The sequence below is a fragment of the Somniosus microcephalus genome, chromosome 14 (assembly GCF_052327205.1).
Source record: "Somniosus microcephalus isolate GS21.2 chromosome 14, FLI_Smic_1.0, whole genome shotgun sequence".
Classification (NCBI taxonomy): Eukaryota; Metazoa; Chordata; class Chondrichthyes; order Squaliformes; family Somniosidae; genus Somniosus; species Somniosus microcephalus.
Genome location: NC_141000.1, coordinates 113,440,896 through 113,457,240, shown reverse-complemented (window position 1 = coordinate 113,457,240; position 16,345 = coordinate 113,440,896). Strand labels below are relative to the sequence as shown.

At 44.5% G+C, this 16,345-nt stretch overlaps 1 protein-coding gene across 5 annotated transcripts in view; it reads right to left on the bottom strand.

The window, feature by feature from the left end:
- Positions 1 to 16,345, bottom strand: part of LOC147107862 (uromodulin-like 1) — a 125,321-nt gene that overhangs the window by 3,782 nt on the left and 105,194 nt on the right. For all 5 annotated transcript variants that reach the window (XM_086007227.1, XM_086007229.1, XM_086007230.1 and 2 more), the window contains 5 exons: positions 15,300 to 15,529; positions 14,292 to 14,434; positions 11,946 to 12,176; positions 10,962 to 11,121; positions 4,754 to 4,844 (listed from right to left, as the gene is read on the bottom strand). In XM_086007227.1, coding sequence (XP_085863353.1) covers positions 4,754 to 4,844; positions 10,962 to 11,121; positions 11,946 to 12,176; positions 14,292 to 14,434; positions 15,300 to 15,529 — 855 coding nt within the window. The remainder of the gene's footprint in view (positions 1 to 4,753; positions 4,845 to 10,961; positions 11,122 to 11,945; positions 12,177 to 14,291; positions 14,435 to 15,299; positions 15,530 to 16,345) is intronic.

Genomic DNA, 16,345 nt, shown 5'->3' with positions numbered 1-16,345 from the left:
ATTCACTGCCTTTTTAAAAAGAAATTACATTTTGCTCCCCTTTCTGCTCCTCTTCATAAAGATCTGCCTGAAGGTACAGATACAGACAGGCCTCTTGTACCTTGGGCATCCTGAAAGGAAGGACAGCTACAGCACTCCTGCACCTGGATCTGCAGTGTTGGCCATGCCATCTTTAGAATGAGATATTAAACCAAGGCCCCGTCTATCCAGTCAGGGCAGTATGAATTCAGTTCCGACTGGGCATAGGCCAACAACAACATCCTGTGTTTTTCATAGGAAAACATCCCAAGGCTCCAGGGAGGAGAGATTATCAGGGGTGACCAAAAGTTTGTCAAAGAGATAGATTTTCAGAATGGACTTGAAGGAGGAGAGGCAGGTGGAGAGGTGGCAAGGTTTAGGACACAGCACAAAATTTGCCCTAATTTTGGCACCGGGTGCTTTTCTGAGGTTGGTGCTGAGACACATTTTTTTTTAGGTAGAGGAAGCTTTACTCTGAATCTGAACTGTGCTATTCAATGTTCCCTTTAATTTTCTTTTGGGTGCGCAGCCTCTTTAACAGGCTGTGCAGCCCATTCAAATTTCCGCACAAGCACGGTTTTTCCCCACTGTAAAGCCGGCAAGCGGCCTGTGCGGGACCTCCAGACCGCAGCGTGGCCGTGCAGCTTAACGAGAACATTGGTGCTAGTGGATCTCCACTCCAGGTACCTGTGCACAGAAATCTAGGCTGACACTTCAGTGCAGTAACTGATGGTCTGCTGCATTTTTGAAGGTGTCACCTTTCAGATGAGATGCTAAACTAAAGCCCTGTCTGCCAGCCCAGGAGGACATAAATTATCCTAAAGCACTTTTTCTAAGAAGTCTAGGGAGTTCTCAGTGTCCTGGCTAACATTCTCTCAACCCGCACCATTAAAATAGATTAAATGGCCATTAATCTCACTGCTTTTTGTGGGATCGTGCTGTGCATAAATTGGCTGCTCTGTCTGCTTACAAAGCTGTTTCCTCTGGCAGGAGTGTCGAGTAACAGAGAACACAGATTTAAGACAATTGGCAACAAAAAAACAGGGTTGCAGAGGAGAATTTTTTTTACGCGACGTGCGGTTGTGATCTGGAATGCGCTGTCTGAAAGGGTGGTGGAAGCAGATTCAATAGTACAGTAACTCTTAAAAAAAAAACAAATCGTATAGAAACTTGAAAAGGAAAAATTTGAGGGGATTTGGGGATCAAGAGCAGGAGAGCAGGACTAATTGGACAAGGAGCTGGCACGGGCAAAATGGGCCGAATGGCCTCCTTCTGTGCTGTATCACTCTATGATTCCATGAAAGCAACAGAGAGTATAAAGTTAATTTATTGGTTGTGACGCCTACCACTGGGACATTCTAGGGACTTGACAAGGTGCGATATACTCGGGAGTATTTCATACTGCCATTAGGTGCCAGAAAGAAGACTGTTGGTTCTACTTCGTTGGGATGAGGGAGTTCAGTTATGAGGAGAGGTTGGAAAAGTTCAGACTGTTCTCCTTGGAACAGAGAAGGTTAAGAGGTGACCTAATAGAGGTTTTCAAGATGATGAGAGGTTTTGATAGAGTAGAGAGAGAAAAACTATTCCCTCTGGCGAGTGGGTCAATAACCAGAGGGCATAGATTCAAAATCATTAGCAAAAGATCTAGAGGGGAGATGAGGAGAAATGTTTTCACTCAGAGACTTGTCAGGATCTGGAACGCTCGGCCTGAAAAGGTGGTGGAAGCTGGTTCCATCAATAATTTTAAAAGGGGGTCGGACGGGTTCTGGAGGATGAGGAACTGACAGGGAGTGAGACTGAGCACAACTGCTCTATCAAAGAGCCAGCACAGGCACGATGGGCTGAATGGCCTCTTTCTGTGCTGTACGTTCCACATGATACTTCTGTCATTACCTTCACCTGACCTCTATTCCCTCCTTTTATCATTGGAAAAAGCAGCCTCTTGACCATCCATGGAGGAACCCTCGAACCACAATCTGCTATCTCCCAACCTTCCAAAAGGTTCCCCGCTCCGATTGTATCATTACTCATCGCCATTTCTTGCTCAGCTCCCCAATTACTGTAATTATATCGAACTATTAACATTTTACTGAAATGATCGTGACCTGCGTCATTTAACAAAAGAGCAGGAAATGATGTTGGTGCTATCTTATTGTTCAAATATGAGATAAATACATCTAGCGAAATATTTGTAGTAATTTACGTCCCCGCCTGTATTTATTGCCTGGGATTTTACCTTGCCTACTATGATCAGCCACTTCTGGTGACGGTGTCAAAACTTGGGTGGTGCACAAGGTTATGAGTTAGCTGAAAAGGTTGACTTCTGGCCTGGGCTTATTTGAAAATGACCTCAAATGTTAACAACCATTTAAAAAAAAACTAGGTTAGTAATTAATGTTTGCACTATCAGCGTGTGAATGCAGAATGTGGTCATCTGATATTCCACTGTCCACTATCTTAACAGTCATTCTTTGCTCCCCTTAGGCACTGAAGGGTTAAGTCACTGTCCACTTCACAATAAGGCCATCCAAACCTGAAGGCCCAGGGTCAGAATCCAGTCCGTGCTGTTAACTGATCTTGCATTACACAACTCATGCTTCCCCCCATTACAACAGTGACTACACTTCCAAAGTACTTAATCGGCCGGAAAGTACTCTGGGATGTCCTGAAAGTTGCTGTATAAATGCAAGTCTTTCTTTCTTTATCCATGGCTCCAATTGGACTGTTACAATTGGCCTCACCATCTCTTGGCTAGGGAGGTGAAGAAATCAGCCAGGGATCCTGCTTCTTATTGCTATCCAATATGTGTCTGCTTGTGTGTGTGCGTCTACTCTCGAGTCAGTACAAAGAAGGTCCACTCGGTTAATCCCGGGGATGAGGGGATGGACATATGAGGAGAGGTTGAGTAGATTGGGACTCTACTCATTGGAGTTCAGAAGAATGAGAGGCGATCTTATTGAAACATATAAGATTGTGAAGGGGTTGGATCGGATGGATGCAGGGAGGATGTTCCCGATGATGGGTGAAACTAGAACTAGGGGGCATAGTCTTAGAATAAGGGGCTGCTCTTTCAAAACTGAGATGAGGAGGAACTACTTCACTCAGAGGGTGGTAGGTCCATGGAATATGCTGCCCCAAAAAGCTGTAGAAGTTACATCATTACATAAATTTAAAACAGAAATAGACAGTTTCCTAGAAGTAAAGGGAATTAAGGGTTACGGGGAGCGGGCAGGAATTTGGACATGAGTCTAGGTTCGGATCGGTCATGGCCCTGTGGGTAGTGGAGCGGGCCCAGGGGCCATGTAGCCTGATCCTGCTCCTATTTCGTGTGTCAAATTCTGTTAGATTCAGGAGATGGTTCTGTGATAGTAGATTGGCGGTTAGGATCAGATCAGCCATGATCTTATTGAATGGCGGAGCAGGCTCGAGGGGCCGATTGGCCTACTCCTGCTCCTATTTCTTATGTTCTTATGCGTGTGTGTGTGCATGCGCGCATGTATGTGCGTACATCAGATGAGTACAGAATTCAAACAGCCTGCAGATAGACACTCTCCAGTCTCACATTTGCAGAGTGTACCTTGAGTGAGGTGCTTAAGGACTGCAGGAACCTGTCAACAAAAATCAAGGTTTAAAAATTGGCCTGGTTTCCATTCAAACACATCACTGTTGTTAAAACATCACCGCAGAAAGAACATTTGATCGCTGCTAACAGTTCTCTCGTGTCAAGGGTAATGCAATAGGTTGGGTAGGAACACTAGTAATGACTGGAGCGCATTGTTCCTTGATAACAAAGGTTCCCGTCTTGCATATTTCTAATGTTGTAGGAATTCGGGTTGACCTCAGCAGGTTATTAAACGAATGCCTACCAAATAATCGAGTTCGACTTCAGGAGAACAATAAATAAGTTCTTTAATGCAGGAAGCAGACGAAATACAGCAGGTAAGTGAGATGGTTGCAGGAGAGCCGTAGAGTAGGTCTTTCCCCAGTGAGGACGCCATGAGGACTGAGTCCGCAGTCCTCTGGATAGCGTGATGACGTCATCACGCTCGGCTGTGTTTTCCCGCGCTTCGGGCGTCACGTGACCGCGTCGTGACGTCAGCGCGTTCGCCCGCGCTTGGGGCGGTCACGTGACCCGCGTCGATACGTCGACGCGTCTACCCGGCACTGAGGCTGGCCGTTGCGGCCGAAGTCGCGAGCGCGAGAGGCACCTGGCACTGAGGCTGGCCATTGCGGCTGAAGTCGCGGGAGCGGGAGAGGCACCCGGCACTGTGGCTGGCCGTTGCGACCGTCGAGGGAGCGGACGGCCGAACTAGGCCGGCGGCCGACGCGTTTAGGTGCGTCACGTGATACGTGACGTGACGTCAGCGCGCTAGGGCGCGTCTTAAAGGGGCAACGGCCCAAACAGGTAAGTTAAATAAAGGGGCAACGGCCCAAACAGGTAAGTAATATACATACAGTTAGGTTAAAGTGAATTATGTACATTATATATGTAAGGGACACCCGGTGGTACCGTCACAGTGTCTTATTTTTGGTTCATTGTTGATTTTTGTCTGATTATGCTCCTGGCAAGAGCCTTGGGATATTTTCTCCACGTTAAATCTACTGCCTAAGGTTTTGTAAGATAATCATACTCTAAAGGTCGTCATAAATCACTCGCTACGTGTTTCCTTTGACTGAAATATTTGTTTTGGGCAGTACAGCAGCACACCCAGGAGAAGGTACAAATATCACTCACCATTGTTATACCTGCGATACAGAGGCCCGAGTGATACTGTTCTTTCTGCAACGACTTCAGCACTCTTGACCGAACGCGAGCCACTGCATGACTGTTTAGACAGAAAAACATGAAACAATAAGAATCATTTTGCAATAAGATGTGGCAACAATTGCAATCCCAATCCACTTTGGTGGCCCAGAATGACCACAATTACCCAGGCCTAGGGAAATGTAGCAAAAGATATTGCAAAGAGACCATTCAACATGGCCTATTGCAAAAACAAATCCCTGTGCAATAATTCTACTATCTAGATATAGGGCAGCTTTCATTGGAAGCTATACAACATCAACAGCTTGCATTTATATAGCGCAGTTGACATAGTAAAACAACCGAAGGTGCTTCACAGGAGCGATTATCAAACACTAGTTGACAACGAGCCACATAAGGAGATAATAGGACAGGTGATCAAAAGCTTGGTCAAAGAGGTAGGTTTTAAGAAGTGTCTTAATGATGGAGAGAGAGGCAGAGAGTTTTAGGGAGGGAAATACAGATTTTCAGGCCCAGGCAACTGAAGGCTGGAGAGATAGAAATCAGGGATTCGCAAGAGGCCAGAATTGGAGGGGCACAGATATCTCGGAGGGGTGTAGGGTTGGAGCAGGTTACAGAGATAGGGAGGGGGCGAGGCCGTGGAAGGATTTGAAAACAAGGATGAGAATTTTAAAATCAAGGTCTTGCTGAACTGGGAGCCAGTGTAGGTCAGTGAGCACAAGGGGTGATGGATGAACGGGACTTGGAATCAATGTTCTTGAAATCTTAAGAAGTATGTAGGTTCTGACCATTAATAACGGCGCGGGCCATTAAACGCACCGGTTAATTTTGTCAGTAAATGCACAGTCACTAGTGTCTTCAGGAACAGAAGGGAGGGAGAAGTTTGAGAGAGCAAAGAACAGAAAATCAGAAGTGCATACTTTTCTTTTTAATTTGTCCTTTTAGTCACTAACTCACAGAAAACTGCAATTCTTTTGCAGCAGGAAGCAGCTATATCTGCAGAGGTAAGGTTATGAGTTGTCAAATACATGAATATTCTGGGAAAACAATGAGATGCTCAATGCCCGTGCTGTTACTTGTGTGCAAAGCGTCCAGCAATTTGTGGCGAGGGAGAGATACGGCGTGAGTTGCGAATCGCCACAAGTTACTGGACAATCTGCACCGCTCTGCTGTTAGCCTCGCGAAAACGGCAGCTGGCCCTCAATATCCCCGTGAGTTTCAAGAAATTACTGGATTTGCGCATTAATTACTAATTAAACTCACCCCCCGAAAGTTAGGGGTGGTACTCAATAGCGTAAGGACCCTTTTAATGACGAGATCTATGTTCCCGCAGTGCCACTGAACCTCACCGGCCCAGAAAGAGAACAATTGAAACTGTAGCGTCTTATTCCTACAGGTAGCAAATAGTTAAGAGATTTTTAACATTTAAAATTTGTAAAATTTTCTTACTTTTCCTTTCTGTCTCTTTTTTTCTCTCTCTCTTAATCCAATCTTTCGTTCCCTCTCTTTATTTCTCTTTCTGTGCCTGATTTGACTCTAATTCACCCTATTTCCTTCTCCGTTGTTCCCTCTGTTTCTTTCTCTCTCCTTAAATCTCATTCCTTCAGACTGCTGGTCCAGTCGTTCACCAAGGTCCCTGATGGCCCGTTCACCATGATCAATTTTGACTTCCGGCAAATTGCAGAGCAAAAATTTTTGGATCAGGAAAAGTAATCCAAACAGCCTCAATGTCCAGCAGATTCTGGGGCATTAATGTGACAGCGCCACCAGGCAGTGGCAACTATTAGTACACTTCCAAAAATAGCTCAAAGCAGCAAAAAATGCATTTACAGTAGAGCTAGAGTCCAACCTTGTTATAATAAAATGTCTCATTAGAACAAGTACGTTCCCCGCTTCAAGCACCCAGCGTCAACATCAAGCACTGCCAGGTCAAGCATCGCACAAGTTGGTGCAGAGTAACTGTCACGCTGCTTCACCACAACCTCAGCTCCGGCCTCTATTGCATTGGTCTGACCTTTGCACTTCTCACGCCAGCCATCAATGCCAATGTCAGTGCCAAATTAGGGACAATCTTGTGCTTTAGGTCCGGCGCTACTCGGAACTGCAACGAGACTGCTTTTTTTTTTGCAGGAGAATTTTAAAGCCAACCATCTGGCCTGAATTCAAATTCATGTCCTAACCCATTGTGCCACCCAGCTCCTTAAAGATCTGAGCTTTAAGGGGAGGGAAGCAGTCATTCACCAAGGTTTCAGTCATTCTTACCCGTTAACTAGTCATGCAGATTTTCTCAGAAAGATGAAGTAAAATCAATTGTGAGAGTGAAGGAGTTACAATCCCACTCCCTCCCAGTGTTGATAGATTTGAGATAATTCTGGGTTTGTCCAAGGATCCAATGTAGATTCTATAGACCTCCAACGATTGCAATTCTAGATGTAGACAGAATGCACTGCAGCATAACGCTTGTTTGGCAGCACCTCCCAAACTCACGGCCACCACCACCTAGAAGGACAAGGGCAGCAGGAGCACAGAAACACCACCACCTCCAAGTTCCCCTCCAACTCACACAGCAACCCGACTTGGGCATATATCGCCATTACTTTATCGTCGCTGGGTCAATATCCTGGAACTCCCTACCCAACAGCACTGTGGGAGCACCTTCACCACACGGCCTGCAGCAGTTCAAGAAGGCAGCCCACCACCACCTTCTCAAAGGCAATAAATGCCAGCCATGCGAGAGACCCCATCATCCCGAGAATTAAAGAATGTTGTGAATTGTCATTACCCAAAAATGGAAAGTAATCCATTTTATAAATGACAAGATAAATGGAGCATTAGACAGTGCTGATTGATAGCAAACAAAAGTGAGATTTTTGTTTTTTAATTCAGAAATGTAGGTGAAGGACCAAGACCCATTCTGCAGGACATCACCAAGATTGTAAATCAGGATGTACTGTTTAGGTGATGTCATAACTTGGGTTTAAAAGATGTGGAGCAAACCATTAGCTTAGAAGAAAGCCATGCCTGGCAAGTCTAGTGCAGAGGTCACCTTTCTGCAAATATTCTATGCCCGTAGATTATAAAATTACATTATACCAGTCGATTATTTTAACCACATTCATTGCCACATTGCAGCAATATATTTTCTCAAAAGGAAAATGTTAAAGGCTATGAGGAAAGGACAGAGGAATGGGACTAAACAGATAGTTCTCTCACGGTGCTAATACAGACACAGTGCAGCGAATGGCCTCCTTCTGTAGCAACGTTCTAGGTTCTTGTAAGCTGCACAGAAATTCAGTGAAGAAAGTCATTTTTCCTTTTATTAGCTGGTTGGGAGATCAACTGTACGAATGTGGTAGCAGTATAGAATTTACAACACCTTGAGACAAACGTCTAGATGTGTGCTCTGCCCCAGCTGGCTAAATGCCCAGTCAACAATTACTTCTACATGGTAGAAAAGCCACAATGCCACAGAACCTCTACATTTATCAAAGCCGAGATTAATGTTTGTTTTCCTTTATCGCTCCATGGTACATGTGTCATACAAGCAGGGAACCTGAGGAGAGCCAACACTGCAGTGTGAACATCTCCACACAAAGAAAGAAGTAATTTGCATTTATACAGCAACATTCATACTCCAAAGCCATTCACAGCCAATAAAGTACTTGTGAAGTACAGTCACTATTGTACGGCAGCCATTTTGCACACAGCAAGGTCCCTCAAGCAGCTATGCGATAATTGACCAGATAATATGTTTTAGTCATATTGACAGAGGGATAAATATTGGCCAGGATACTGGGAGAACTTCCCAAATAGTGCCGTGCGATCTTTAATATGCAACTGAGGGGGCAAGCAGTGACTTGGTTTAATGTCTCATCCAAACGACGGCACCTTTGACAATGCAAACAATCGCTCAGTATTGCACTGAAGTGTCAACCTAGATTTGGTGCTCCAGCTTCCAGAGTGGGGCTTGAACCCACAACCTTCTGGCTTAGAGATGAGAAACTGCTACTAACGAGCAAAGGCTGACTGCTTAGATATAGTTCAAAAAATATAAAGGAAGATAGCTGGGCCTCCAAATACTTCAATGTAGTAATCAAGGGAATATTTTCTTCACTGGAAATGACCCAATTTTTTGGTTTGAGATCACAAGTGTCCAAACAACAGCCACAGGATCTCTTCTGCAGCAAGCTTGGGCTATCCAGTCTACAGAGCCCCAGTCCACTTCTGAAATAGAAAAAAAAACCATGGAAAAATAGGAGCAGGTGTAGGCCATTCGGCCCTTCGAGCCTGCTCCGCCATTCAATATGATCATGGCTGATCCTCTATCTCAATACCATATTCCCGCTCTCTCCCCATACCCCTTGATGCCTTTTGTGTCTAGAAATCTATCTCTCTCCTTCTTAAATATATTCAGTGACTTGGCCTCCACAGCCTTCTGTGGTAGAGAATTCCACAGGTTCACCACCCTCTGAGTGAAGAAATTTTTCCACATCTCAGTCCTAAATGTCCTACCCCATATCCTGAGACTGTGACCCCTCGTTCTAGACCCCCCAGCCAGGGGAAACATCCTCCCTGCATCCAGTCTGTCTAGCCCTGTCAGAATTTTATACGTTTCCATGAGATCCCCTCTCATTCTTCTAAACTCTAGTGAATACAGGCCTAGTCGACCCAATCTCTCCTCATACGACAGTCCTGCCATCCCAGGAATCAGTCTGGTGAACCTTCGCTGCACTCCCTCTATGGCAAGTACTGTATATCCTTTCTTAGGTAAGGAGACCAAAACTGCACACAGTACTCCAGGTGTGGTCTCACCAAGGCCCTGTATAACTGTAGTAAGACATCCTTGCTCCTGTACTCAAATCCTCTTGCTATGGAAGGCTTATTTGCCTTATTAACTGTTTGCTGCACCTGCATGTTTGCTTTCAGTGACTGGTGTACAAGGACACCAGGTCCCTCTGTACAACAACATTTCCCAATTTAGCACCATTTAAATAATACTCTGCCTTTCTGTTTTTCCTACCGAAGTGGATAACTTCACATTTATCCACGTTATACTGCATCTGCCATGTATTTGCCCACTCACTCAACTTGCCGAAATCGCCTTTAAGCCTCTTTGCATCCTCCTCACAACTCACAATCCCACCTAGTTTCATGTCATCAGCAAACTTGGAAATATTACATTTGGATCCCTCATCCAAATCATTGATATATATTGTGAATAGCTGGGGCCCAAGCACTGATCCCTGCGGTACCCCACTAGTCACCGCCTGCCACCTCGATAAAGACCCATTTATTCCTACTCTCTGTTTCCTGTCTGTTAACCAATTTTCAGTCCATACCAGTATATTACCCCCAATCCCATGGGCTTTAATTTTGCACACTAACCTCTTATGTGGGACTTTATCAAAGACCTTCTGAAAATCCAAATACACCACATCCACTGGTTCTCCCTTATCTATTCTACCAGTTACATCCTCAAAAAACTCCAGTAGGTTTGTCAAACACGATTTCCCTTTCATAAATCCATGTTGACTTTGTCTAATACCGTTGATATTTTCTAAGTGTCCTCTTGTCACATCCTTTATAACGGACTCTAGCATTTTCCCTACTATTGATGTTAGGCTAACCGGTCTGTAGTTCCTGGTTTTCTTTCTCCCTCCTTTTTTAAATAGTGGGGTTACATTTGCCACCCTCCAATCTGCAGGAACTGTTCCATAATCTGTTCCATAATCCATAAGATAAGGAATTTTGGAAGACGACAACCAATGCATCCACTATTTCCATGGCTACCTCTTTTAGTACTCTGGGATGCAGATTATCAGGCCCTGGGGATTTATCGGCTTTCAGTCCCATTAATTTCTCCAGCACTTTTTTTTACTAATACTAATTTCCTTTAATTCCTCCTTCTCACTAGACCCTTGGTTCCCTAGCATTTCTGGGAAGTTATTTGTGTTCTCTTACGTTGAAGACAGAACCAAAGGGAGCAGCAAATTTAAATGATTAGTTTGTAACCTAACTTGGTGGCAGGAGGAACTGGGGTTGTGTGTTCCTTGAGTTCTGTGACTTTTATTGTAATCATTCATTCGTGGCTTGCAGGGCTTCATGGCGTGCCATCAAGTGGCCCAAGAAGACAAAAACATTTAGCACCCCTGTTCCAGATTCACATTGCTGGACCTACCGGTTGGCATGTGGTCCCGTTGACTTCCAAGCAGACCCGAGTCTGGCAGTGTATGTAGACAAAAGGCATGTTAATGAATGAAAACACTTTCAGAGTAAAATTTGCACTTGTGGAGTTTCCATTTTCAGATATTCTTGTCTGTGATTCTGGAACTGGGCATCTGAAATGGTAAACAGAACTTGTTAAGAGTTAAGCGGGTAAAATTTACAAAATAAGTGTCATTGATATTGGACCATTTTGGTTGGTCACTCCTCGTGATGAATATCTCCAACTCCTCTACAATGTGTGGTTTATTATTAACCTCATTCCAAAGGCTCAAGTTCTACAATAGTAAGAGAAGAAAGTGGGATCTTGATAGCTCTATTGGGGAATGCACTGCCCAGTGTAGACCTGAGCCCCAGGAAAGTCACATGTACAAACACTGGTCTATGCTGAGTTGCTTGCTCTCAGTGCCAATATGGTACCGTACTGGCCTCGTTGCCCATAGGCTAGAGAAAGGAGGAAGAAAATGACACAGGGTTCCCACTCCTCATCACTGTACTGTGACTCCTGCTGAACATGTGTGGACATTTGGTGAGGACGGGATCTGACTCAGCTATAGTGTTTCCTTCTCCCCCAGTGTAGAACAATCTACCAACACTGACTGTATAAGTATGAAGAATGGCCACTTTGGTAAGGTACTGGAGAGTAGCCCTTTGTCCAATCAACTGTACCCAGTGAAAGTCAATGCCTTCAGGCCGGATGAGGAGGTGGAGGTGGGAAAGGGGAGAAAATAAGAAAGTCAGAAAAAAAACACAATAAACAATGACATTTTAGTACGCCAACAAATCAAATATTGATTAAACCAAAGGGGAAAACACCAGTTTTTCTGAGGAAGAACTTCACAGTTTACGTGTAAAATCAGACTTCATAAATTAATTTGAGCCCCTCGTTGACCAACTAAACTCTTCATCCATCATACAGTCTTGGTCATCCATCTCTTACCCGGTTTTGATTATCGTGTACGAAGCATCGCTGGCTGAATTGTTGCTGGGCGTTGCCCAGCACTCTGCAAGTATCAGCTTGGCTCTGCTATCTGATGTGTCAATTGATACTTGAATGGACACTTCATCTTCAGGTGTTAAAGCAGGGTCTTTCGACAGTGCGTGGCTTCCACTGAAGGTCTTAATGCTGGCCACATAGTTTCCGATTCCTTCTAAGCTGATTCTATTCATCCTTGAAACAAAATAGTTGACCTGTTAAAATAACTTAGCATCTGACGTCCTATTACAGAAGCTGAAATTTCAACAGTAAATGTTCTACTTTAGAGTAATGAATAAACACAGCGTATATTGAACAGGGCCAGTAGGACAAGAAGGCACTGGCCAAAGGCAAACTTAGTCCTGATTCCGAAAGTTTTTCTTCAAGTGCTTACAGAGATATTTAAAATTATGAATGGATGGGACGGAGTAGATAGAGAGAAACTGTTTCCAGTGGTCGAAGGGTCTAGAATGAGGGGACAATGATACAAGGTTAAATGTAAGAGATTTAGGACAGAGAGCAGGAGAAAGGTTTTTACACAGAGGGCTGTGAGGCTGTGGATTGCACTACCAGAGTTTGTGGTTGAAGCAGAGATCGTGTTACATTTAAGAATAAGTTGGACAGGTGGTTGAAGGAATGGGGGATGAAGGGGTTTGGCAACAGGGCGGGCTAATGGGATGAAATCCACTGCTCGTATGGAGGATAACCACCAGCATAGACTAGTTGGGCCAAACGGCCTGTTTCTGTGTTATAATTTGTCCCCATATCAAGGGATAGTGCAGGAAAGTGGAGTTGAGGTAGAAGATCAGCCATGATCTTATTGAATGTTGGAGCAGGCTTGAGGGGCTAAATGGTCCTATTTCTTATGTTCTTATGTAAATTGGTGTAAAGAGTGATCAGCATGTGGAATGAATTTCTGGGTGGCATACCGGAGGCAAAAAAACCTGGAAACATTTAAGAGATAGTTGGATGTTGAGATGGAGGGGCTGTAGGGTTCTTCTGCATGGATGAGCTCAGATGGGGCAAATAGTCTACCTCATTCATACCTGCCTTGTAACTTTGTAATGTCTACTACTGTTTCACCAGCTACAGGCACCAGTCACTGCAGATTGGACAAGAACAGGACGAATTAAGTTTTGATATAAGTGGCAGAAGGCAATTTTGGGGTTCTGTGACTACCAAGGCATGGAGATATAAAAGTGACAACCTGAATTCATGGGGGTGAGGGCTGGAATTTGAGGTTTTAAATTAAGTTTGTCACTCACTGTGGTGAGGAGCAGAAATATTTCCAACGTGAATCACCCTCATTGTAGCATTAAGCACCCTAAAATGTTCATCAGTACAGGTATTAACAGAGAGAGCAAAGAATAGTGGATATAAAGCAATTATTTAACTATCGAATTGCAACAGTTAAGTTCATTTTAGGTTTCAAAAAATCTATTGTACAATTGGGGCTGGATTTCCCTCCACCATGTACCGCCCAAAATCCAGCAGTATTGAGCTGGAAAATGCAGGGAAGTGGGCCAGAGGGACCTACCACCGCATCCCACCTCTGCTACCACCATCAGGAATCATCCTCACCTTCACCACCAACCACCGCACCGCATGTAAATAACAGGGTCTGGGAAGCCAGCTGAAGTCCCAGCCTCGCTCCTCCGCTGCCGTCGACCCCGGGGGCAGCAGACGAAAGCCCGCCAAAGGTGCTTTTGGAGGGAAAGGGCCTGCTATCAATGGCTCGCCCTTTATAGGCCTCGGCTCATTTCCTTGACCAGCAGCAGCAGCAGCATGGCCCCTTCTCCATGGCAGGGATCCACCAGAAGCCCACCAGGCATAACTAATGTGCCCTGGCCCAGGACGATGGGTTAGGGTCATGGTGACATCAAGACGGTAGGCAAACGTCCAATCCAGACGCTCCTCTAGCAGTGAGCCCATTCCTGAGGAAAAGTCAACTCTTTATGTTGATAAGGTGAGATGAAGTAAGGTGGGAGGAGGCTCGTGTGGAGCATGAACACCGGCATAGACCTGTTGGGCCGAATGGCCTGTTCTATGCATCTCGTAACTCCTCATAAAGTCAGAATTTTTTGAAGTTCTCCAGTGTCCCTACCTCTATCACTCTCTGAATTTAAGTAATGTGCCCCCATCTATATATTATCCTTCACTCCCCAACAAAAGCTAACAAAAAGATTTAACGTGAATATAAAAGGTAAGCTATTAGAGTTTGTTTTCCAATACCATTTCAGTCTCATGACACGCAGACTGGCCTAGCTTAGCACTGAGTCTCTCTAACCTCACTGAAACAGGAAAACTTACCCATTTGGAGTGTAGCTAGCAGTGAGCAAGAGGCTGTTGTCAAATGTACAATTTACAGGGACCTCGAGGTTGGCACCAGCAGAGACTACACTGGAAGAAGGGATGTTTCGAAGTGTCGTTTTCACTACTGTGTGAGTCTCGTTCTGGAATGAGTAAACATAACCATCAAGCAGTGTGTCAACATATACAACAACAACAGCTTGCATTTATATAGCACCTTTAATGCAGTAACATGTCCCATGGTGCTTTACAGGAGCGTTATCAAACAGAATTTGACCCCTAAGCCACTTAAGGAAATATTAGGACAGGTGACCAAAAGCTTGGTCAAAGAGGCATGTTTAAAGGAGCGTCTTAAAGGGAGAAAAGAGAGGTAGAGAGGCAGGGAGCTTTAGGGAGGGAATTCCAGAGCTTAGGGCCTAGGCAACATAAGGCACGGGCACCAATGATGGAGCAATAAAAAGCAGGGATGCGCAAGAGGGCAGAATTGGAGGAACGCAGATATCTCGCAGGATTGTAGGGCTGGAGGAGGTTACTGGCAAGGCCTCTCAGTTCTGGGGCCAGAAATATGATAGGAAAACATGTTCAATTTGCACACATATCAAGCCAGCAACAATTTGTTTTTAAGTTTTTATTGTTCTCTCCTATTTGGCAGCAATATATGCTGAGACTTGGCTCCAGGGACAACTGTGCTCTCCAGTAACGTGCCCAAGTGGACATTTTTCATGCCTGAGAGGAACCCTCGCTGAAGGTTGACAGCCCCTGGGAGAGCTGAGCCCCTTGCTGACCCCATCTGAATCTAATCCACACCTTTCCAGCAGGTGCCTCTGGAGAGCAGAAACTTTGGATGCCTTTCCCTTCCTTAGCTTGAGAACGTCTAAGCCAATTGCAATGCCACCCAACTTAAGTCTTCAAGGCAGGTTGTGGTTTACTCAGAAAGTTAGATTTCAAACTGCCCATAAATAAAACATACAGCAAAGAGTTTAATAGTTAAATATTTTTGGGACTTACGTTTGATATTTGAGTTCCGCACTCAGTCCACCCGACCTTGAGGGCAACATGGGTCAAGTTACTGATGCTCCCATTGCACTGCAAGTTCCCCAGGTATAGAGAAGACACTGGTATATGCTTCTCTTCCAGAAATGATCGTTCCATTATGACTGAGATCTCATGAAGCTTACAGCTTATCATGATCGATTGGGAAGCTTCTTCAACAGTTGTTGGGTTGGCCACCAAGGGTTCTGTACATTGGAGAGTGACATGGAAGACCAAGAATATTCAGCTGAAATATTTACATTGCTCGCCTGTCAACTTCACGCTTAGTTTAATTATGTACAAACAGGCTGACTGTGGTGGTGTTTATTCCCCCACACAAGCAATACTTCCAATCCTAGGTGCCCGCTCTTAGAGTCCAAGTGTTATTTACCAGAATGATACCTGGACTCCAAGGGTTTCATTACGAGGAGAGATTACAGGGTTGTATTCCCTGGAATTTTTAAGATTAAGGGTTGATTTGATCGAAGTTTTCAAGACATTAAGGGGAACGGATAGGATAGATACAGAGAAACTATTTCTGCTGCTTGGGGAGTCTAGGACTAGGGGGTATAGTCCAAAAATTAGAGCCAGACCTTTCAGGAGTGAAGTTAGGAAACACTTCTACACACAAAGGGTGGTAGAAGTTTGGAACTCTCTTCCGCAAATGGCAATTGATGCAATTGTTAATTTTAAATCGGAGATTGATAGATTTTTGTTAACCAACTTCCAACTTTCCTTAGCAAAATACTGCAGATGCTGGAAATCCAAAATAACAACAGAAAATGCTGGAAAAACTCAGCAGGCCAGGCAACATCCGTGGAGAGAAATTAGAGTCGAAATTAGTTTTTCCAGCATTTTCTGTTGTTATGTCCAACTTTCCTTGCTGCTTATCTCAGAACCCTTTCCAATACATAATTTGCCTTGAACTCACTCTGCATGACAATCAAAAAGGAGATCATTACCCAACAGATAAAAGAAAAGTGAATTATATTGGTTGAATTCTTTTCCCCACTGAGGACAGA